Source organism: Bubalus kerabau, chromosome 6, assembly GCF_029407905.1.
Source record: "Bubalus kerabau isolate K-KA32 ecotype Philippines breed swamp buffalo chromosome 6, PCC_UOA_SB_1v2, whole genome shotgun sequence".
In the NCBI taxonomy this organism is placed as follows: domain Eukaryota; kingdom Metazoa; phylum Chordata; class Mammalia; order Artiodactyla; family Bovidae; genus Bubalus; species Bubalus kerabau.
The window spans coordinates 120,496,873-120,520,495 of NC_073629.1; the positions used below are offsets into that span (position 1 = coordinate 120,496,873).

At 64.8% G+C, this 23,623-nt stretch overlaps 1 protein-coding gene across 1 annotated transcript in view; it reads right to left on the reverse strand.

Moving 5' to 3' along the window:
* Positions 1 to 290: 290 nt before the first annotated feature.
* Positions 291 to 23,623, reverse strand: part of KIF1A (kinesin family member 1A) — an 84,558-nt gene continuing 61,225 nt past the window's right edge. The window contains exons 32-49 of the mRNA XM_055586623.1: positions 23,500 to 23,590; positions 22,053 to 22,171; positions 21,399 to 21,454; positions 20,487 to 20,595; positions 20,230 to 20,296; positions 19,980 to 20,064; positions 17,199 to 17,304; positions 7,789 to 7,903; positions 6,456 to 6,589; positions 5,610 to 5,671; positions 5,275 to 5,420; positions 4,638 to 4,838; positions 4,120 to 4,197; positions 3,386 to 3,510; positions 2,420 to 2,572; positions 1,757 to 1,949; positions 895 to 1,013; positions 291 to 591 (exon numbers count right to left, since the gene is read on the reverse strand). Of these exons, the coding sequence (XP_055442598.1) occupies positions 549 to 591; positions 895 to 1,013; positions 1,757 to 1,949; positions 2,420 to 2,572; positions 3,386 to 3,510; positions 4,120 to 4,197; positions 4,638 to 4,838; positions 5,275 to 5,420; positions 5,610 to 5,671; positions 6,456 to 6,589; positions 7,789 to 7,903; positions 17,199 to 17,304; positions 19,980 to 20,064; positions 20,230 to 20,296; positions 20,487 to 20,595; positions 21,399 to 21,454; positions 22,053 to 22,171; positions 23,500 to 23,590 (2,002 nt within the window). The 3' untranslated portion in view covers positions 291 to 548. The remainder of the gene's footprint in view (positions 592 to 894; positions 1,014 to 1,756; positions 1,950 to 2,419; positions 2,573 to 3,385; positions 3,511 to 4,119; positions 4,198 to 4,637; positions 4,839 to 5,274; positions 5,421 to 5,609; positions 5,672 to 6,455; positions 6,590 to 7,788; positions 7,904 to 17,198; positions 17,305 to 19,979; positions 20,065 to 20,229; positions 20,297 to 20,486; positions 20,596 to 21,398; positions 21,455 to 22,052; positions 22,172 to 23,499; positions 23,591 to 23,623) is intronic.

The window sequence follows — 23,623 nt, forward strand, 5'->3', positions numbered from 1 at the left end:
CGCACGCACACACACACACGGGCCCCGGGACCAGGCCGGCCCTGAGTGCGTGGGGACAGGCCTCAGCTCCGGCCGGGGCAGTGCATCCCCGTGGCTCCCGGGGGTCCGCCCCGACCCGTCTGTCCCCAAGAGGCTTGGGAGGTGTGTGTGGGAACAAGGGCGCGGGTCCGTCTGAATCCTACAGGTCTACGTGAAGGCATTAGAAATAAATACTTATAAATAGAACACAGTCTTATCGTTAATGTCTGAGGGGACTGTCTCAACGTCACTAACTAGTGTATGTTAATTATAAGTCTGTCTATGCTTAAAAAAATATGAGAACGGCGGCGACGCCCGCGACTCCTGCCCCCCGCCTTTCCGGCGCCTCCCAGCTCCTCCCACCCGGGGCGCCTCCTGCAGAAAGAACGACACGCGTGGCCTCTGCTGGCACAGATCGTGTGGCAGGTCCCCGGCAGGGCGGGCGTCCCAGGAGGCAGGCGGGGCTGGGCGGCGCTGACAGATGGCGATGACGAGACGGGAGGCGGGGCCGGGCCTGCGGGGGGCTGAGCTCAGACCCGCATCTGGGCAGACCTCCTTCTGGACAGCTTGGACCTGCGGGCCGAGAGGAGCGGCGGTCAGGGGGCCATGGGCGCCCGCAGGCTGGCGTGAGGGGCATTGTGGGCACGCCCCTGCCTCCCCAACCGCCCGGGAGACGGTACCCTCTGCCTCCTGCCCCTGGGACTCGGTGGGAGCAGCCCCCCCACCCCCACCCCGCCCCCACAGCCTCCTTTAAAGCATTGCCCGCTGGGGCGAGGCTCGCCCACCCGGGCCCTGGCGGTCCCGACATAGAGGCCACCTCCCGCCAGCCGACCACGGGCTGTGGAGGCCTCGGGGACCCTCCGCGGGTGGCCATACCGGATGGTCCCGGCCAGCAGGGGGTTGAAGGCGTACAGCCAGTCGTGCATGTCCTTGTCGCTGCTGGCCTGCAGCAAGATGCCCCGGTGCTCCGTGCACACCGCAAACGTGTTGGGGGTCTGCAGAGGGAGCCGCCGTGAGGGCCCAGGCCTCCTGCTCAGCCTGGGGCGGCCGCGGCTCCTCGGGGGTCAGGAAGGAGACCCACGGGAGGGTCAGGGCCGTCCTGACCTCCCATCCAGACGCCCTGCAGGCGGGACACCCTGCGCCTCTCGTCCCGTGGCCACGCCCCAGGCGGCCTTGTCACTGTTTCGCATCCCCAAGGTCCCCTCCCTGGGCCCCCGGCTCAGCTGTGTGCTCGGGGCCGTTAATCCCGCCTCTTCTCTCAAGCCTGAGCCCTCGGCGGGGTGGGCGTTGGGGGTCAGGCTGAGCTCACACCCCCCACCTTGAGGAACCCCAGGCCCCAGCCGGGAGGACTCAGAGCTCCTCACACAGGCCCAGGCTGCCGCCTGCTCAGAGAGGACCTGCGGCAAAGCCGGGGGGCAGGAGGCTGCCCTGGGCCCGTGCGCTGCTGGGCCTGCAGGGCCCCCGATGCGCTCTGTGGGCATCTCTGGAAGAGGCACTGTCTCGTCAGCCATCTGGAGCGTCCTTGGGACCAACGCTCGACCCACCCCCCACTGCTGGTCGTCACCAGGACGGCGCGCCTCACGGGTGGGCAGAGTGAGCCCGGAACGCGAGAGGCTGAGCCCGACACCCCCACCCGTGACATCCAGTCACACTGCTTCGGCCGAGCGGTGAGGGGACGCGGCCCGCGGGGGACGGGCCCTGCTCCCGCCCTGCCCGCCAGCCCGCGGCCGCGGCGCACCTTGAGCATCGCCTGCTGGTCCTCGCTGTACTCCACCTGGGCGGTGGACAGGTTGAGCACGAACCGCTCCACGGCGTCCTTGTCGCTGTTGTACATGTAGGCGTAGGGCCGCCGCACCACCACGAACCGCTTGGCCCAGCCGGCCGTGTGCGGCTCCAGGAAGTGCAGGTAGCCCTTCTTGGAGACGATGGGGCTGCAGGGCGGGGACACGTCAAAACTACCTCTCCAAGGCCTCCCACCGGCCCCGTTCTGTCCGCAGCCTCCCACCGGCAACACCCCCACTTCTGCAGCCTCCCACTGGGCACACACCCCCAAGCCCCTTCCACAGCCTCCCACCAGCCCCGCCCGGTCCGCGGCCTCCCACCGGGCCTGCACGTCCAGGCTCTGGGCCACTGTCCTGTCCTCTATATCAGCTCCTTTTCCACCCCTGCCCTAGGTTTGGCGGGGGCTTGGTCTCCTGACTACAGCACAGAGCTGCCCCTGCCCCACATGGAGTGGAGTGGGGTGGGGTGGTGGGGTGGGGGGGTCTGCTTGCCCCCAGCACTGCCCCAGATCGGGGGGTGGTCTCCTGACCCCCAGCACTGCCCAGGTTGGGGCGGCTGCCGTCCCTGCAGAGGCAGAGCTGGGGTCCTCAGGAGCCGGCTGGGCAGGGCCCTCACACACCTGACACGGATTTCCTGGATGTCAGGCACCAGCAGGCGCTGGGGCTCCTTGTCAGCATCTGCTGCCCGGGCAGGGGAGGGGAGCTTCTTGGCATCTACCTCGGGCAGGGGCTCAGGCTCCGGGCTGGCCGGCCGGGAGCAGGGCTGTGGGGTCCTGGGGGAGCAGAATGAAGTCACTGCAGCACCAGGGCACCCAGAGGGCCTGGGAACCTCGGCCAGGCTCCCTGGGGGCCAGGGCCCGGAGGGCCCGGGAACCTCGGCCAGGCTCCCTGGGGGCCAGGACCCGGAGGGCCCGGGAACCTCGGCCAGGCTCCCTGGGGGCCAGCGTCACCCCCTGGGACCGCCGGGGCACTCACCGGGGTCCATCTGCCGCCGGCTCCTTCAGGGACGCCCTGGCCCCCCACCCCCACCCCAAGAGAGAGGCTCCCCGTCTCATCTCTAAAGTTAGACCGAGGCTGACTCAGCTTCCTCAGGGACCATCTGCATGGAGGGAGTGGGTGGTCTGCGGCCCGGCCAGAGGGGCCGACGTGCTGGCCGACGCGGCCTGTCTCACGATGGGGCCCAAAGGGCTTCACACCTTTCTCAGTCAGAGGAAAAAGACCCCAAGGAGCTACAAGATCCGGGGTCAGATGCGAGTGGTGTCAGCTGGGGGCCCACGTCAGCAGAAGCCAGTGGAGCCAAAGGGCCCCGGGCCTCTGCTCTGTCACCGCTTCTCCCACTATTCATTCCATTTACCACTGGGAAGGGCTTTCGTTGAGTGTTTTGACCTGTTCCCAGCCTCATGGAAGAGCGTATTTTAAATTTATGCTTTAGCAGAAAGTGGCCCGGGAAAGGCAGCGTGAGCCCTGCCCCGCTGCGTGGCCACCCCCAGATGCCGGTGCCTCGAGCCGGCCTGCCCCCGCCATCCAGCCCCCGCCCCCACCCCCTGCCAGCCGCGGTGCACTCCTGCAGGCCGGCCAGCACCTACCTCAGGTCGGTGGCTCCATACCGGCCCTCGACCAGGGAGGGGCAGGTGGAGGATGGGGTGAGCGTGGCGGCCCCCAGAGGGGACATGGACGGGTCCCGCAGCAGGGTGACCGACATCTCGGAGAGCTGCAGAGGAGATGGCGTTCTCTGAGCCAGCGCAGGGCCCCTGTGGGAGGACACCCCCCACCCCAACTGCAGGCCGGACCCTCCTGCCTGCCCCACCCAGGGCTTCGGGCTCTGCCTCAGGGGAATGGGAGGACCCTTGGGCGAGGACCGGGGAAGGCATGTGTACCATCAGCACGTGTAGCCCCACGGCCACGGCGAGAGAAGCTCTGGGCAGAGGGAGAGGCCAGCGAGAGGGCAGAGGGCAGGCCCCCCGCAGGGCCGAGTGAGGACGCGGGCAGGACCCCCGCCAGAGGCTCCGTGCAGGGCAGCACAGGAGCTGGGGGGACAGGCCTGAGGCTGCCGGCCCCAGTGGGCCCCTGGGTGAGGACGGAAGTCAAGGAGGGGCTGGACTCACCCAGGACAGGGGCAGTGGGGTGAGGCCAGGTCGGACAGCGCTGCTGCTGGGGACAGTGGGCAGAGGAGTGCACCTCGCTCTTGCCCTGCGCGGGCCCTGGCCTCCAGCCCTGAGCTCAGAGGCATCCCTCTGGGCTGGTGGAGGGGTGTCCCTAAGAAAACCCGAGTTCCCTCTTGGAGCCGAGAGTCCCACGGGCGCCCCCGCCCCGTGCCCACCTTGCTCTCGCTGGCGCTGACGCAGACGTGGCTGTGGGTGTACTCTCTGTTGAAGGAGTGGGTGAGGAGCCGTAAGCACTGTGGGCAGAGAAAATGCCCGGTCAGGAGCCCCCAGGACCTGGCTCAGATGTGGATGTGAGCAACTGGCTGAGGGGCCAGGCACCCCAGGAGGAGGTGGGCAGCACCCCACCTCTCCCAGGGAAGCCCCTGACTTCCATCTGAGGAAGCCTCCTGCAGCAGGCTGGTGCCTGGGCAAAGGAGGGGGTGGGGGCACACGAAGTGCAGGAGGTCTTCCCCGTGGCCCACCCAGCGGGATAAAGGGCCAGCTCTGGGGAGCTGGTGAGCTCCCCGTCAGTGTGAGTATTCAAGAGGGGGGCCCCACTTGGGGGAGGAGGCTGTAAACAGTCCCTGAGTCCCAGTGTGGGTGGGGCGGGGTAGGGACAAGGTCACGGTGACTCCAGGGCCCTGGGGCCTTCATTCTCCCAGGTCCCCCACCTGCAGGCTGGCCGGCCACCCACCTTGACAGCCAGCTCCCGCTGCCGCTCGCTGGGCGCCTCCAGGGATGCTGGCCGGGCCTCAGCCGTGAGCGGGGAGGAGGCACTGGAGGAGCCGTGGGCCTCAGAGTCTTCACTGGAGGCGGGGGACAGCGCCTCAGGGCCGGGCCGCTGGGCCGCCTCCAGCTTCTCTCGCAGCAGCAGGTAGTGCCTGGTCTTCTCCACCTGTGCGGGGCGTGAGCACGGCCTCACTCTGTGCCCACAGGGTGGGGCGGGCCCCGTGGAGCCCGCAGACCTGCCCGTGCCCTGGTGCAAGCGGACGGACAAGCTCCGGGGGCACAGCCTCGGGAAGGGCCCAGAACATGGACGGACGCGGACCTGACACCCTCTTTCCACCCTGCCGCAGCCGGCGGCCAGTGCCCGCTGCTGGGCACGGGCTGTCCTGACCGGAGCCACCGAAGGGCCTCGCGCCCCCCAGTTCTCTTCCCAGTGTCTTTCTCATCTCTGCTACACGCCACCCAGTCTGCAGCTGGACCAAGTGCGAACTTTCCGCCCGAAGCCGGGGGCCATCGTGAGGCTCTGAGCCCCATGACAGGCGGGCGAGCTCGTGAGGTTGGGGTGGGAGCAGGGGTCCGGGGGGCGCCGGGGGCCTGGCCCTCACCTCCTGCAGGAGACTCAGCTTCTCCAGCTCCCACTGGTGGTCCAGGATGAGGCTGTCGCTCCGTGGCCTCCAGCCCGCCAGGTTCTCCTCGCCGCGGACGTAGGCCACGGACGTGTCCAGCACCCGCCGGCGCCGCCGCTGCATGCCTGCACGGGCCGCGGACGTGGCGTACCCCACGGGGGCTGCGCCCGCCCCCACCGTCCTCCAGCCCCCCAGGGTCTCTGGGTGAGGGGTTCCCCGCACGGCCGTAGCCGAGGTCACCCGTGGACCCTTCTCCCTGACTTCCATCAGTGCCCCCCCAACCCCCGCCCAGAGGGCGCAGGGCAGATGCCTACCTGGGCTGCCCGCGTCAGCCACATGGCACAGACTCAGCTCGTACACGCCTGTCACGCGGTTGCTGTGGAGGGGGCGTTGTTACCCGCATGACGATGGCCGGGCACCCGTTCACCATCACACGCACTCTGGGCACGAGTCCCACGGCCCGCATGCCAGGCAGTGGGGGCTGCGGTGTCAGGGTCCCCGTCCCAGACCCCCGCTGGGCCCCCTTTGTCTTGGGACCTTTGACTCTGCCTAGGGCACCCCACTAACCCACTCATGGAGGGGGGTCCACGGTCCCAAGGTGACCTCCTGGATGACAGGGTCACAGGGTCATGGCCATCCAGGACCCCCACGCTCTTTCCTCCCGGCTGTGCCCCCCGGGGCGGCCGCCCACAACACAGGGTGTGTGAGCATCGCTGAAGGTGACCAGCAGGGACCCTGGGTGTCCCCGATCCTGGGGTGGGGTCCCTCCACTGCCTTCCTCCCCTCCCCCAGGAATGCAGAGCGCGGTCAGAGTGCGAGAGGACTCTGGGCCTGGGGTCTGACCCCCCCGGGTGCCGGGAGGCCTGGCTCAGCACACATCCCTGGGGATGTGCCGTCCAGGGTCCCTCTGTCCCCACCTCCCCTGGGCCCAGTGTTCACGCTGCCCAGCAACAGGGCCCCACAGCCGCTGGGGAGGAAGGTCACCCAGGACCACCCATGGGAGCCCCAGAGTGGACACACAGGCCTTCCTGCTACACCTGGCAGGCAGACCCCAGCTCTCTCCCGCCCCCCAACACAACATCCGTGTCCCCACAAGTGCGCAGAGGCCTCCCCCGCTGGTCCAAGCGAGATTGGCCGGAGAGAGCTCCTGGCGGGCTCACCTCTCCGAGGCCCGCAGGCTCCCACTGCCGAACAGGTTGCGGATGGAGCGCGAGGCGGGCAGCTTGGCGTCACGCGAGTAGAAGACCATACAGAAGTCCTTGGTGACCACGGCCGGCTGCGTGCAGTTCTCCATCTGCGGGGTCGGGGGCTCAGCGCAGGCTCGCCTGGGCCGACACAGCCCCCTGGCCCTCTCCTTCCAGGGCTCAGCTCAGGCTCGCCCGGGCCGACCCAGCCCCCCGGCCTCAGCCCCAGACCCTCAGCACAGGCTTGCCTGGGCTGACACAGCCCCCCAGCCCTCTTCTCCCGGGGCTCTCCTTCCGGGGCTCAGCGCAGACTCGCCAGTGCCGACCCAGCCCTCAGGCCTCTCCTCTCTGGGTTCAGGGCAGGCACGCCCGGGCTGACCCAGCCCCCTGGCCTCTCCTCCCGGGGGAGGCCCAAGAGCTGCGCCGCCTGCAGCCCCACACCCTCCCCTCTCCCCCGTCCCCAGGGCAGCCCCAACACAGGCGAGCGTCTCTGCCCCCACCTTGAACCAACTCCAGCTGGAGATGCTGGGTGTCCCCGCAGGACACCCCGACATCCCGGACACGGGCCTCAGCCTCCTCCCCAGGGAACTGGGGCAACACACGGCCCCAAACGTTTGTGAGGGTCTGACCGGACCCTGTCTGTGCGCCCAGGCCAACCCTGAAGGCCACGGGAGGCCACTGCACGACGAGCGCGCCACTGTCTCAAACAGCAGGTTCTCGTTTTCCTGAAGCTCCAGGGTGACCACCGACAGCGCGGATGTGTCCTGGGGTCTTGCTTCGGCGGTGCCCTACCAGTATTTGCTCAGCCTGAGCAAAGCTCACCCCACGGGGCGCTCACACTGGCCCCCACGTTACAGCCACAGTGACTAGACTCTGGGGCAGGGAGGCAGGGTGGCTGGGTACTTCTGTCTCTACCGCCCCGCCGGCTGTTGCACCCGTGAGAAATGCCCACACCCCCAGCTTCTCCTATGCTTCCAAGGGAGTCACAGCCAGAGACCCTTGCGATGGGGAAGAGGAGGCTTCTGTTCTTGTGGTGTCTGGAACACAGATGCAACGTCTGGTGGTGCTGCAGCCATCTTGCAACCCCAAGGACAAACCCACACACTAAAGATAGAGGAACTGACTAATTCTGAGCATTCCCATTAAAAGTACACAGATTAAACTCAAGGACTCAAGAAGCCCTCTGGGAAGACAACAGGTTGACTGGGGTTGTGTGGGACTAACAAGCACCCTTATTGTCCATTGTCGGGCAACTCAGGCTGGGGGGGGCAGGTGATTTGGGGGGAGGCCCTGGACACGGGTTTCTTGCCTCAATATAAGCAGAGAGGGTCATGTAAATCTTCTCTCGGTAAGGGGTGACCCGGTTCAGCAGGAGGGAGTTGTGCATGGAGCTGTCCCACGCAGCCTCAAACTGGTAAAAGGTTCTAGGAGGAAGCAGAGATGAGGTAGAAAGATGACGGAGTGTGGTGTGCTCTCAGCGGGGACGGGGACATGCAGACGGACACACAGAGACAGACGGACATGTGGGCCACCTGCAGGGCGAGCCGCTGGGGCCAGGGTCCAGGGAGGACAGACCCCTCCTTACTCAGGACGGGGCAGGTTGGCGGCACCGGACACCCCACCAGAGGGGGCCCTGGAGCGCTCTGAGCACCACCTTGGGGGATGGGAAGTTTCAGCCCAGGGTTCTGGAGCTAAGGCGGGAATAGGAGGGTGGAGGGGACAGGAGCTGTGATCACGGGAGGAGAGGCGAGGGACCCCCGAGCCTGAGTAAGGAGGTGCGCGGCCTCTCCCTGGACCCGAAGGGAGCCTGCCGGGTCTGTAGACCTTTCTGCGGCATCTCCTCCCCAACTGACCACCCTGGGGGATGATGCTGGGGGTGGAAACCAGGGCGGCCCCCAGGAGACAGCACAGCCCCTGCCGCCACGGCCGGGCCCCACAGAGCAGGCAGCAGGTGCTTCTTTCTGTCCCCAGTGTCTAAGTCAGAAAGTAACGACCAGAGCAGGAGCGAGCGGCCAGGAGCCCACGCCACGGGCGGCTCGGGGCAGCCTCAGGGGCCAGACCAGTGGTGGCCTCCACTCCTGGCCAGCTTTCCTGTTACCCAACAGCTTCTGTTCTCAATTGTCCTAAACCCCTGCCTCAGTCCCGGCCTAAGAGTTGAGGACCGTCACTCATGAGCTGGGAATTTGCCTCAAGCCCCAGCATGGCCGCTCTGCGGGCCCTGGCAGCCCCAGCTTCTCCGGTTTCCAACCCGCATCCCCACGAAGACACGGCAGAGAACAGGTCAGCACAAGCAGGGCGCCGCACACGCCCCCGCACGGCCAGCCCCGCCTGGGGTGTGGACGGCAGGGCAGCGAGGCCGCGAAGGGGCCGCCCCTTCTCCGCGGCACACTTCAGGGGCACAGGAGAAGCAGCGGGACAGGGCAGGGCCAGCGCCGGGCACGTCACGGAGGCAGACCCACAGGGAGGAGGTGAGGACAGCGGGGGGACCGGAGGGCGGACGGGGAGCGGGAGGGGAGACTGAAGACCGGAGGGGGCGGCCCGCGGGCGCGGAGGAGAAAAGCAAGCTGTACCTAGTGTTGCTTCCAAACGAAACGCTAAAGGCGGAGGCGGCCAGGACACACGCACACACAGAAGAGACCACATGTCAGAACGAGCACCGCCACCCGGCCGGGTACAAGCTGACTGACACGGAGCAGGCGGGCGCCGCACCACGCTGCCCACGGGGCTGCTGACCGCCATGCCCGGGGCCAGACACCACCCGGGGGGGCCCCACTGAGTCCACAGGGTGGGGGGGGCCCACGCTGAGCACACGAGGGTGGGGGTCCACTCTGAACCCCCGGGGGGTGGGGGGGCCCACTCTGAGCCCCTAGGGGTGGGGGGCCCACTCTGAGCCCCTAGCCTGGGCACTGCAGACACCCCCCTGCCCCGTGTCCTTGGGTTCGTCCCCAGCAGGACCAGCTGGGCATGCCTGGAGCTGCCACCCAGACCCAGAGAGATGCCCTCTGTCCCCGGGGCCCCCAGATGCCCCAGCTCTGAGGGGCCGGGCCCATGCAGAGCCAGAGGCCCACTGCAGCCCAGCTCGGAGCGATGCCACTTCACAGCACGTGACCTTGGGCTGTCAGCAGACACACCACGCCCTGCTTCCTGGTCGGACGGTGGTGGTCACTGTCCTGCCGGCTAAGTGAGCCGGTGTGGAGCGGAGGACAGCGCCTGCGCGGCGTGGGTCAGGACTAGTCCTCGCCTCAGACGCTCCCACTGACCCAGCACCTGGCTCAGTGCTGCCCCCTGTCGGCCTGCCTCAAATTTCGCTGAAGGACACGGAGGGCTTCCTTCCCTTGGCAAGGGCCCAGCCCACCCCAGCAGGGCAGGGCAGCGGCCACCTGCCGTGTGGGACTCGGGTGGTCACACAGGGGCCCCAAGCTTGCTGGACAGGGTGTGGGAGGCACTGACTCGTGCCCCCTCGATGACATGGCAAAGAGCTCAGACCCAGTGGGCTCAGAGGGAGCCACGGTGTACCCAAGCGGCGACTGGGAGGCAGGACCCCTCCCTCCCCGCCCTGGCCCCGGCCCCCATACCCAAGCAGGCATCAGGTCACCCAGGAACTGCCGCCCCACCCCCCACAGCGCTGCTCCCTCTGTCTAAGCAACACTCAGCCAGACCCCGGTGCCACTAAGGGGGACGGGTGGCCCAGACATGGGGCCTCTGGAGCCACAGCATCCGCTTCACTGAGAACTGGTCAGGAATGCAGATTCCAGGGCCCTCGCACCGGAGGCAGAGATGCCGAGCACGGCCGCCTTGAGGGCAGAGAGTCAGCACTTCACGGTCAGCTCGCCCGTCATCCTGCGGACCCTCTGTACCCAGGCATCCTGGGGAAACTCTGAGCCATAGCAGGGCCAGCCCAGCCGCTCCCCTGGTGAGGCCTCGGGGCCTAGTCTGCCCTGCCAGCCACGTGCCACACTCTGGACCCTGCTTGAAAAGGGGCGGGCGCCCAGGCTGCACCCACAGCAGAGCCCCCGGCCATGCGGAGAATCCCCATCCGCACAGCCCTGCGGCCCTCACACTCCTCCATCCACGTCCAGGAGGCTCGGCTGACTTCCTGACCCCAAGTGAGCCCTCCAGGCGGGAAGGAGGTCCTGGAGGAGGGGCCCTGCCTGGTGGCCTAAGGGGTCAAACAGCACAGACCTGGAGACAGGACCACCCCAGGTTCAATTCTGGGACAGACAGTGTGAGGCTCAAACAAGCAAGGACCCACATGGGGAACACTGGAAACTCAGAAGTTTTGTTGGGACTTCCCTGGCGGTCCGGTGGTTAAGACTCTGAGCCTCCACTGCAGGGACACCGGTTTGACCCTGGTCAGGGAACTAAGATCCTACATGACATGTTGTAGGGCCAAAATATAAAAATGGTTAAAAATAACAAGTTAAAAAAAAAGCTGTTGACAAAGAAAATGTCATGCGTTGCAAAACATCCTCTCCGCCTCATTTCTTGTTCAATCAGCGTGACTTTGTGGCCAGGCAGGGGTCCTGTCAGACAGGGCTCCACTCTCCCAGGTCTGTGTCACGGGAGCCCCTTAGTCCTGCCTCGCACCCTCTCAGCATATTCAAAAGCAGAGACATTACTTTGCCAACAAACGTCTGTACAGTCAAAGCTATGGTTTTTCCAGCTCATGTATGGATGTGAGAGTTAGGCCATAAAGAAAGCTGAGAACTGAAGAATTGATGCTTTTGAACTGTGGTGTTGGAGAAGACTCTTGATCTCCTTGGACTGCAAGGAGATCAAACCAGTTCATTCTAAAGGAAATCAGTCTTGAATATTCATTGGAAGGACTGATGCTGAAGCTAGAGCTTCAGCAACACTTTGGCCATCTCATGCGAAGAACTGATTCATTTGAAAAGACCCTGATGCTGGGAAAGATTGAAGGTGGGAGGAGAAGGGGACAACAGAGGATGAGATGGTTGGATGGCATCACTGAGTTGATGGACATGAGTCTGAGCAAACTCCGGGAGTTGGTGATGGACAGGAAGGCCTGGCATGCTGAGGTTCATGAAGTTGTAAAGGGTCGGACACGACTCACTGACAGAACTCAACTGAACTGCACCCTCTTGGGGCTGGAGGCCCTGAGGTGCTCAGAGGCCCAGGGGCTGCCCGGGGGGAGGTAAGAGAATCTCAGGGCTCCCAGCACGACCCCCTGGGCACTCTGAGTATGACCACCACCCCTGCTGCGATGGCCTGACAGGGCTCATTCAGACAACTTCTGACAAGCGTCACAGCCATGGGCGCCCATGGGCAGGCCCAGTGGGCAGCCTGGTGTGAAAGGGTCTGCTGAGAATCTGCACATGAAACCCTTCCCTCGAGGTGTCAACCAGAAACGCCTTAGGCTCTGGGAAGTACATTTCTTGAAAGAGTCACCTTTAGAAGTGGCCTAGGAACTCAGGGAAGGTGATCTGAGCCCCCTGAATTGCAGCCAGGGCAGCCCTCCTGTCCAGCGGGGACCATGATCACAGAGTGCAGCCACGCGGCTAAGAGCAGGGGAACGGCCTTGAACCTCAGAGATGCAGCTCTGTATCTGGATGTGACTTTTGCACAGCCGAGCGGCGTCTCCTGCCACGCAGAGTGAGCACTCTGACCAGAGGGACGGAGGGAAGGGAGGATCGAGGGCTGAGGGGACAAATGAGCTCCTCAGCAGGCTCTGAGCTTCCTGGAGACAAGACTCCCCCTGTTTAGTCTTTAATCCCTTTTGAACAATCGCAGAACATGGCTCACGAGTGATGAATGAATGAGTGAGTGGGGTCGTGTCCCGTGTGACGGGTGAATGAATGAGTGAGTGGGGTCGTGTCCCGTGTGACGGGTGAATGAATGAGTGAGTGGGGTCGTGTCCCGTGTGACGGGTGAATGAATGAGTGAGTGGGGTCGTGTTCCGTGTGACGGGTGAATGAATGAGTGAGTGGGGGTCGTGTCCCGTCGATGGTGCAGCAAACAGGACAGAGAGGAGACTCTGCAGGTTCCCGACCCGGGCCTGTCCGGGGAGGCTGGGGCAGCCCTCGGGGGACCTGAGCCACCTGTCTGGAGAAATCCAACCCTGTGCCTGCTGGGAGGGGTGAGGGTCACTGTGGACCACCCTCGTCCCCAGCCTCAACACTGCCCTACTTTAGAGGGTCTTGTGGCCCCTTTCTGCCCCGGGCACTGGGAGCCCTGGGGCAGGAGAGTGAGCCCGGGTAAGACGCACGGACCCGGTGGAAGGTGGAGGGTCCGACCCACTCTTTGTGGGTCAGGCTGGGTCACCAGCTCTCCTCCTCACTCCCTACCGTGAGAGTGAGAGCGTTTTAAAAACTAGGCTCTTTGCTGAGGAGGTTTGTGCTTTAGGAGTATTTCAAATTAAGTGCTAAGACTCTAGGGAGCCCTTTGGACTGCAAGGAGACCAAACCAGTCCATCCTAAAGGAAATAAACCCTGAGTAGTCATTGGAAGAACTGATGCTGACGCTGAAGCGCCAATACTCTGGCCACCTGATGCGAAGAGCTGACTCACTGAAAAGCCCCCGATGCCGGGAAAGACTGAGGGCAGGAGGAGAAGGGGCGACAGAGGACGAGATGGTGGGATGGCATCACTGACTCCACAGACAGGAGTTTGAGCAAGCTCCGGAAGCTGGTGGAGGACAAGGAAGCCTGGTGTGCTGCAGCCCATGGGGTCGCAAACAGCTGGACACAACTGAGCGACTGAACGACAAGGCAGCAGTGAAAATAACCACACCACACGCGTTAACAAAGCTCCGCGTGCAGGGCCCTCCTTAGAGCTTGTCCGATTCATCTCATCTAGTCTCACACGCTGGGGCAGCCCTCACAGCGTCCCCGGCCTACGGGATGGACCGCAGGCTCCAGAAGTCCCTGCCACACGTGCACATTCACACAGCCAGCCCGGCCAGCTTGCAGCCCCAGGCCCCACCCCACCCCAGACATCTGGGACGGGACCCTCTGCTCATCCCCAGAACCTCCCACCACAGCAGCTTCCTGCTGCGTGAGGCAGGCCCTAACCCAAGGCTCGGGGCTCTGACCCCTCGCGCCTCCCAGTTCTCTGGGCCTCCTCTTGCAGGCCAAGGCCACTGGGGGCCCACGAGCCCAGCTCTGCACCTGGGGCCTGGGGTGAGGTCCTTCTGCAGCCTGGGGGCTGGTGCTAAGGCCCTGCTGAGTAGGACCCCCCACCCCCACGGCCGTCTCCTCCTGGCCACGGGGAATGTTTCTATTTCATGATGTACCTGCATAGGGTGTCCTGGACCAGCCTGAGCACGCCTCTATCACACCGGGCTGACTGTGGACACGCAAACTGTAACAAAATGCCCACACCCCTGTATGATCGTACTGATGGACTCATCAGGGAAACAGCCCCGAAGTCGGGTCCCCTCCGGGGATGAACCCCAGAGCTCTTTTGAGAACAGGCAGACTGCAGGCTGCAGCCGCCACGGCGGGCCCAGTTTGCTTCCAGGACCACCTGGCAGGCTGCCACCTCCAGGAAGCCCTCCAGGCTGCCCAAGAGGGGCAGGTCCCTGCTCTCTGGGCCCCGCAAGGATGTGACCCTCCTCTAGTGCAGCCTCACCGCAGGTCTTCCTTGACAGAGTCCCGGCCACAGCCAGCCGCCTGTCCCCAGGGAGGGCCTGATCCTGCCCTGGGTGTGCATACCCTGGGGACACACTGACAGGAACCACAGCCTGCTGACCACCCCTTGGGGCCTCAGCTAGAGATGCCCGGGGCACAGAGTGACCATCCGTCCCAGCACCTCACGCCAGACCTGACCTCAGCAGGTTGGCTGGTGCCCTGCCCTCTCCTCTGGTTACCCCCCAAGAAGGGGCAAGCACTGCCCCACGCCCCACGCCCCTTTGAGAACCAGGCATCCTCACTGGGGGCCTTCCACTGCTCCCCTCCTCTTCCAGAACAGAGACCCCAGGGCACCGAGCTCTGGCCACAGTCCACAGGGCCCAGAACAGACCGCGGCCTCAGGGACAGGGTCTATAACAGGGACTGCAAGTCCGTCCACCCCGGGGCCTCCAGGACCCTGCACCCTGCCTCCAAGCCCAGAACCCCGGTGGGGAGGATCTCCGTGGCTGGCCCAGGAGCCCGTGACTCGGGGGCTGGTCCTGGGGCCAGGCGAGTCCGGAGCCGGGCCCTTCGCCCCTCACCACCCACCCATTTCCTGAAGGGCGTGTGGTGGCCACGCCAGGAGCCTGGCTCGGCGAGGGGCTGCACCCGGGGCGGTGGGGCAGAGTAGGGAGGGCTGGGCCGGGCCATGCCTGTCCGCCCCCGTCCTGCGCCCACTACGTACCCCCTTTGCTCTCTCACTGTGTGGGGAGGGGGCCGGCCAGCCTGCATGCGGGCGCCTGCTCCTGCTGGGGCGAGGTGGGGCACGGGCAAGGCTCAGGGGTGGGGGGAGCGGGGAGGCCAGCCAGCGTCTACAAGGGCAGAAACTACCGAAGCAGCCAAGATCAAGAGTGGAGGGCGGGGGGCTCAGCCACGGGGGGGAGGGTGATGGGGAGGAAGCGGTGTGACGGGGAGAGGAAAAAGGAAATAAAACGGGAGGAGAAGACGGCAGAGACAGACGAGGAGGTGAGCGAGTGTGGAGGGGCCCGAAAGCTGGAATGAGATCTCGGGGCTGTGGAGTGGGGGCAGGCTGAAAGAAACCAGGGGCACGGATGGTACCTAGGCATGTCCGAATCAAGAAACTGCCTGCAAAACACAAACAATCAGAGGTTAGTGGGGGCGGGGGCCGGGGGGGCAGCGGCAGCGGAGCAGGCAGGGGGCAGTGCGGAGGAGCATCCGCGGCAGGCGGTGGCCCGTCGGAGCCGGGAGGCCACACAGCTTGGGGACCCTGAGCGGGGGTCGGGGGGACGGGGGCCGTGGCAAAGCGGGTGGGCAGCTGAGGCGCAGGGCCCAAGGCTGGCCTGGGTCTCCAGGCGGGGAGAGCGCCTGCCCCATCACCCGCGGAGCTCTGAGGGCGTCAGCTGGGGTCCAGGGGACAGGAGGGCCCTGGGCGGGGCTGCTGGAAGGCAAGCAAGCCTCCGCATGCAGCCCGCCTGGGGCCACCTGCTGAGGGGGTCCCCGAGACTCTCCCCAGGGCGGGGCTCGGGTCAGGGCCGTGCTGGGGTCAGACAGCAGGAGGAGGGGAAGTCAAGCAGGGCCAAAGCAGCTGCGGGCAGGGACTCTGGTCTGGGGGCTTCCTGGAGCCCTCGGGGGCCCTGACCTCCGGCACCTGAGCTGGCCTCTCGTCCCGCGGTCCCCAGGGCACAGGCCTTGCCCGGCAGTGACGGGTGCTCTGACTTCCAGGAGCAGGGTGAACCTTTTCAGCCAAAGCCCCACTGACCCGAGGTCCAGCCCCCTAAGCTCCCCAGAACGTGCTCCGCAGCCACTGTGCCGGCTGGAGGACGGGAGCCCAGAAACACGGTCCCAGAGGCACCCACACCCTCCTCCTCTCTGGTCCACGCGCCTTCTAGCCCAAGAATGGAGGCGCTGCCAGGACAAAGGGAGGGCCAGAGGCTGGGGGAACGCTGAGGTCACTTTCCAGGTCCCCAGGGGCACTCGGCGTGCCAGAGCCCTCCCTGGTGACACGGGTCCCCTCAGCCCCACCCCCGGGTTCCAGTCTCAGAGGCCCGGGTCCCCGCAGGCAGCCCACGCAGAGGGCGCCAGGCCCTCTGCTGTGTCTCCAGGTTGCGTCCTCACGGTGACGGGCCTGCCGCACGTGCCGCACCCCTGTTCCCGTAAGCCCAGCCTGCCTGTCATGGTGCCCCCACCCTCGAGAGAACACCTCCCAGCATCCTCATCCAACCCTCCCTCCTCTGGACACGAGTGCAGGCTGCGTTTCCTCCGGAAGGTTCCGGGGCAGGGCTGGAACAGAGCCATGCCTGCCCCTGTGGGTTGCTGCCCACTCTGTGGGGAGTCTGCGAGGAAGCCCAGCTCTGTCTGGACCAAGACCCTTTATTCTTACGGATCCAGCTCCCCTGGCAAAGGGGGCCCCACCCGCTCCAGCGCACCCAGCGCTCAAGACACTTCCTACAAACGCAGCACAGGAGCCCGTGGAGACGCCCACAGCTGGAGCTTGGGGTCAGCTCTCGGCTTCTGCCTCTTAGGCCAGGTCAAGCCTTCAGAGCTCGGGAGCCCCGTCCCCATGTCCCCACGCCCCCAGAAAGCAGCGTCTCAGACAGAGCCAAGCCTACCGACGTCCCCCCAGGAGAGCAGCTCTGGCAGGGAGCTGTCTGCCCCAGCCTGGCCCCCAGAGGCCTCTCCCCCAAAACCCCCAAGCCCGGCAAACCCAGTGAGGAGGAGTGTGTGCCAAGCCATGCCATTGGGCACACCCCCACCCTGGGATGCCAGACCACTGGCCAGCTTGACCCTGAGCTGCTCCAGGACCCTGGGCCGCAGGGAGGACGCCTGCTAAAGGGGACATGTGCTCGCAGCAGCGTGGCTGGGAAGCCCAGCCCGTTCACCCACCCCATGCTGCCTCCCGGCCACAAGAGTCCTGAGGACAGGACCCAGCTCCTCCGCCGGCAACGCCTGTGTGCCCCTCCATCAAGTGACTGGGCAACAGCTCACCAGGGGCCCCTCCCTGCACCACCTCCTGGAGGGCCAGGAGAAGGGCCTGGAGAGCTCAAGGCCCAGCGCAGCCAGGCAGGCCAGGTGGGGGCTGAGAACACATCCCGGGCCCTCCTCCAGAGAGCACCAACCCCGAGCGGACTCACCGGTCGTCCTGGGCCGGGCAGATGTATCCGGACGAGAGGATGCTGAGCGACAAGATATTAGGGTCGATCAGGGACTCGTCCGTTTCCGGGGTGTTTCGGATGCGACCTACGGGAAGCGGGGCAGGCTGCACGTCACTTCCCAGGAGGGCAGGCGGGCACCAGGTCCCCACTCTCCACCTCTTCCTGGGCGGGAGCTTCCAGCTACGAGGCTGTGCCACAGGGCTCCCCACACGGCCACAGGGGCACCCGGCTAAAGGCAACACCAAGAGGGGCAGGGAGGCCCACACAGGGTCTGCAGCGGAATCAAGACTGATGGGAGAAATACCAACAATCTCAGAGATGCAGGTGACACCACCCCAGTGGCAGAAACTGAAGAGGAACTAAAGAGCCTCTTGATGAGGGTGGAAGAAGAGAGTGAAGAAGCTGGCTTGAAACTCAGCATTCAAAAAACTCAAGATCACAGCAACTGGTTCCATCACTTCATGGCAAATAGATGGAGAAAAAGTGGAAACTGTAGATTTATTTTCCTGGGCTCCAAAATCACTGTGGATGGTGACTGCAGCCACGAAATTAAAAGATCCTTGCTCCTTGGAAGAAAAGTTATGACAAACCTAGACACCATATTAAAAACAGAGACATCACTTTGCTGACAAAGGTCTGTATGGTCAAAGCTATGGTTTTCCCAGTAGTCATGTAAGGATGTGAGAGCTGAACCATAAAGAAGGCTGAGCACCAAAGAATCTATGCTTCTGAACTCCCGTGTTGGACAAGATTCTTGAGAGTCCCTTTGACAGCAAGGAGAACAAACCAGTCAATCCTAGAGGAAATCAACCCTGAATATTCATCGGAAGGACTGATGCCAAAGCTGAAACTCCAGTACTTTGGCCACCTGATGTGAAGAGCCGACTCTTTGGAAAAGACCCTGATGCTGGGAAAGATTGAAGGCGGAAGGAGAAGGGGACCACAGAGGATGAGATGGCTAGATGGCACCACCATCTGGATGGACATGAGTGTGAGTAAACTCCAGGAGTTGGTGATGGACAGGGAAGCCTGGAGTGCTGCAGTCCATGGGGTCGCAGAGTCAGACGTGGTTCGGTGACTGAACAGCACCCCACGCAGGGTCTGCAGCTGCCCAAGGTGCTGCCTGTCAGGGGGCGTCCTTCCGCAGCCTAAGTTCTGAGCTTCTTGGTTTCTCAGCTGTAAGTAACTCTTGCAATATCTCCCCACCCCAGTTGATAGGTTCCAATCACCCAGCCTGGGACCCACAGGCCCTCCTACTCATTGGAAGAGATATCTTGGCAAGATGATAAGGAAAAAATGTTTCCTCTCTTTTTATACTTAAAAAAAAAAATGAAGAGAAACACTATCAGTCAAAAATGTCTCCTTGCAAAGCTGTTTCCAGCAAAGCGTAAGATGCCGTACCTGTGGTGGAGGCAAGGGGGTGACTCTGTCTGTAAAAGGCCCCAGAACTGCCCAAAGTCAGCACTCCTTCCTGGCGCCTCCCTTTCCCATGTCTCACCCCTGAGTGCATGTGCTTAGTCAGACAGGCGTGTCTGACTCTTTGCAACCCCATGGGCTCCTCCGTCCATGGGATTCTCCGGGCAAGCATACTGGAGTGGGTTGCCGTGCCCTCCTCCAGGGCATCTTCTTACTCTTATAGTAATGGTTAATTTGATCACTCTGCCTCCTCGAGGAATAAACAAGTAGTACTAAGTTTTCTTTCTTAAGTCAGAAAGGAATCACTGGGCCTCTCCCCAGACCACATCTGCAACAGGGGTGTGTGTGCTTGTTCTGCTGTTCTGATGGGTGTGGAAAGAAGATGCGGAACAGCTAAAATGAAACGTTTGTCCTGGGGCCCCCAGAACCCCGCGGTCTGCGATCCTGACCTAGTGATGCAGGACGACGGGCCCCCATCACATCCTTGCTACTACACCCTCAGAGCCACTCCCCAGACCCAGGGACACTGCCCTTGGGCTGATGCCCAGGGCCACAGCAACGCCTGGGGCGAGGCCTTGGAGGTCCCTCAGCTCCAGGGCCGTGGGGTGGGGAGGTGGCTTCATGCTGAGGATGGATGGCGGTCCATCCTGGGAGGGATGGTGATCCCTGTCTTTGAACGCAAACTGGGAAGACAGATTCTTTGCAAAGAGTCAGCAAAGGGAACATTTCCAAGACAGAAGAGTTCATGGGAGGAAGTTACAGACCGAAAGCATCTAAGCCCCTGGCACTGTGAGCTGAAGTGGGTCCCCTCAGAGATGTGCTGTGGTCCTGACCCCCAGAACTTCAGAACGTGACCTCATGTGCAAAGAGGCTCTTGGCAGACATAAGCAGTTGAGACACTGTCATGCTGGACTAGGTGGGCCCTCATCTAAGTATCCAGGCCCCGTGAAGACAGAAGATTGGGGTGATGTGTCCACAAGGGGTCCCCACAAACTACCAGAAGCTGGAGGGGGGGAGGAAGGGCCTCCCCTGGGGCTTCAAGGAAGCATGGCCGAGCTGCTGACACCCTCATCACAGGACTTATCCACAACGCGACGGGATCAACTTCTGTGGTTTCAAGACATCTGGAGTGCGGGACTTCCTCACGACAGCCCTAGCAAGCTAGCGCGGTGATTAAACAGAAGTCTGGAATCACCATCTGAGTCCCTGCGCTTCTCTTCAGGTGAGGGGCTGAGGCGCAGAGAGGTTAAGTGAGTCAGCCAAAACCGCACAGCAATAGGAGTGGAGCCGGGTCTGGGGCTGAGCGCGGCCTGTGTTGCCCCCACACACCCAGCCCTCACTCACCCACCACCAGCTCCCGCACTTCCTTCCAGCGGATGTGGCTGCCCGTCTCGTGCAGCAGGGTCACGGTGATCCGTCTCTGGATGCCCTGCCGGGCACCAGGGAAGAGAACACGGTCAGACGCAGGTAGGCTGGGCGGGGCGGGGGTGGGGCTGGGGGCGGGGTGGGGTGGGGCCGGGGAGCTGGGGTCGGGGCTCGGGGCGGGGATGGGACGGAGGGGCTCGGGGCGGGCGGGGCGGCAAGGTCTCCGCACCTGGTGGAGGAGGAAGGTCCCCATGCAGGGCATCCCGCCGCGGTGGTCCACCACTGCTGGGATGTAGCTGGGAGAGAGGCGGCAGGTCTGAGGGCGTGCCCGGCCCCACCTCGCGCGCACGCGCAGCACAGACGGTCGGGCCCCCAGGGCGGAGCAGAGGGCAGGGGAACCACCACCCGCTGCCCTAGGCCCCACCTCCCCACACGTCCCGCGGACCCCCACCCAGCCCTGCGCGGGCAGCACGGCTCGGGACTCACTCGCCATTGGCCTCCAGCTCGCAGATCTCGAAGTACACGAGCAGGTCGTACTTGCAGTGGCAGGGGCCTGGGCAGGGTCGCGTCAGCGTGCTGAGCTTGGTGGCTGGCACTGGGGGACCAGGAGAAAACGCGGGTGCAAACTGACCGCTCGCGGCTGAGGGCGTGCAGAGGAGGCGGGGAGCAGACCTCCAGCAGCGGCGAGAACATGACCGGCAGGCTCCACCCCGGGGCACAGACAGGCCTCGGCCACCACCCAGGGAGGGGGGGGGGCGGGCGTGACTGAGGCTCATCCATGCCAGGCAGGAGGAGCCGGCAGCCCCATGTACCTGGGCACAGGCAGTGGCTGGAGCCACACTTGCTCTGAGGCCCCACGACCCACCCAAGACCCCTCAGCCATGCCAAGCACCTGCTTCCAGCACAGAGAGGCCCCAGCCCTGGGCCCCCTGCCCTACACATGTGGCCGCTCCCAACACACAGGCTCCATGCCCCGTGTGCCCAGCCAGCCCTGCCCACAGCCCCTCTGCTATGGGTGCCAAGTGCGGGCTGACCTCCCAGGGCCCTTCCTCCAGGGACTTCCCGGGCTTGCCCACCTCCGGGCTCGTCCCGGGAAGCAGCTTCCAGGCCGGCCTTTCCTCTCAGACCGTGTCCGTCCTGCAGGTTCGGTTCACAGGGCCCGGCCCCCTGGGAGCCCCTGGCCCTCATCCCCAGCCGCGGGCAGCCTCCTGGATGTCCCTCTGTGGCCCCAGCTCTGGTATGGAGTCCCGACTCCATGGGGCCTCCCGAGGGCCAGCGAAGGGGGTGGGCAGGGTGGTGCCAGGAGGCTAGGAGGCAGGGACGCCCCCGCAGGACTGCGCTCAGCCAAGGGCGGCCAGCCCACATGGGCACCCCTGTGCTCAGGAGAGCCCCACCTACCTGGCTTGGACAGCGGCATGACCCGTGGGAAGTGGCGGCGAGAGGGCCTCAGGGGGCTGTGCGGACAGAGGTGGGGAGAGTGACCAGGAGTGACTGGAGACTGGTGCCCTTCCCATGGGGCCTGGGAAAGGCCTGACGTCAGGCCTCCACCAGCCGGGGAGGGGGCACCCTAGAATCCGAGACCCCCCAGGAGGCCCCAGGAGGCCCCAGGAAACCAGGCAGGCCCCTCCCATCTGCAGGACAGGCGAGCCCTGGAACCAGCCCCTGCAGCCTGCTCTGTCGACACTTGCCCTGGGTCCCGCACATCAGCTCAGAGGGTGCCCGGAGGCGGCAACAAGGGGCCCCACTGCCCCGATGCCTGTGGGCTGCTCTCCCCACACACGGGGGACCCACCCTGAGAGCTCCAGGCAGGGGAGGGAGCAGGGCCAGTCGCCCCCATCCCGCCTTGGGGGGGGATGTGGAGGACTCGGGAGCAGGGCAGGGGGTTGCCCCCGCCAGCCCTGCGTGGCTTCCCTTGAGCCCCGGGACACGACCAAGGCTCTGACAGTGACCCTCTGAGACCCCTCCTCAGCCCCGTGAGGCCATCTCTGACCCGCCCCGTGTCCGGCCACAGACGGCTCCAGAGCCTGTCCAGGGCCTGGCCGGCCTGCTGACCTGAGCACGTCCTTGCAGAGGGGTGGGAATGGGTGCTGCTGGTAGTGCCCGAAGACCTCGAACACGAGGGGCTGGCTCTTGATGTACTCGATGAAGGACCTGGTCACCTCCACCGCGATCTGGTCGGGGGGCGGGACAGACAGTCAGGGAAGGGAGAGCTCGGCCTCTGTGGAGCACCTGGCAACCCAGGCCCAGACCGGAGAGCCCGGGGCTGACCTCACCTGGGTCTACCCAGCCTGCTCCTCCTCTGCCCCCAGGACTGAAGGGCTGAGGGTCCCTGGGCTCAGCTGCTCTTTCAGATCACAGACCTGGAGGATGGGCCTCTGCGACCTGGTCTGAATTCCCTCGGGCTCTCGTCCACTCGCCCGGCATTGTGGGTTGCACTGTGTCCCCCCTGACCCACCCACCACCCACCACCCGCATCCCATGTGTTGAAGCATGTATGTTACAGAAGGGTCTCCACAGAGGCGATCGAGCTAGAATGAGGTCACCGGGGACCCCACAGGCCCAGTATTCTTGTAGGCAGGGGACTCTTGGGCATAGGCCCGCGTGGGACACGACATGACGATCCTGGGGAAGGCGGCCGTCCACGAGCGGGTGGCAACTGGTTCTCATCGCAGCCTCAGAGGGAGCGTGGAGCCCACCAGGCTCTCGGGCTTAAGCCTCCGGGGCTGAGGCAGGCAGGCCCTGGTTGAAGCCCCTGGGCTGAGGGGTCCTGCTGGGCCACCAGGGAAGGAACCCACGCAGCACCCTGGCAGAGCTGGCCCTGCCTCCCTGGCTTAGAGGCCACCGAAGCCCCTCGTCCCTGAGGGGCAGGATGGGCCACAGTTCACAGGGCCCTTCTGAGCCAGGCCAGGGTGGCTGCTCAGGGCATATCCACAGCTCAGGTCCAACTCACACTGGCTGCCTGGGCCCCGAGGCCTGGTGACCCAGCAGCTTCGGTCAGGGCCGTTTCCCCGCCTCAGGGCAGAGTCCCCTGCTCTCCTGACAGCCTGGCTCAAGTTGCGTGTTGAACCATATCCCCCGTCTGCCAGTTCTTCCAGGCTAGGGGTTCCCTGGCTTCTCCGGCTTCTGCCTGGCCACCCCGCGGCCCTCGGTGTGCCCTGCCCTGCCCCGCCTCGTCCCCAGGACCAAGCCAGGGTGGCCTCACTGGGCCCCAGACCCTTCACATCCACATTCAGCCGAGGCTCGCCACAGGGGCCCTCGGGGACTCTGGGCTGCCCCCACCCCCAGTCTTAAGCCCCCCAAAGCCCCTACTGCCCAGCAGGAGCACATGTGCCCCTGCCTGGCGTCCGAGGTCCTCTGTCCTCATGCCCAGTCCGGGGCTGGTGCTCAGGAGGAGAAGCTGGGACCAAGTGAAAGCAACTCAGGGGTCTCAGGGAGGCCCGCAGAGCCAGGGCCCCGGGAGGGCGGGTCACGGCGGGGGCAGGGGGCCCTGAGGACGTACGTTTTGGACATGGTAGAAGCCGAGCGGGGGTCCCCTCCCCGTGTTCTTCAGGGGCTCCGTAGAGAAGGCCTCGTCATGGCGATGGATGAAGCTGCAAACCAGGAGGAGATGCTCGGTGGGTGCG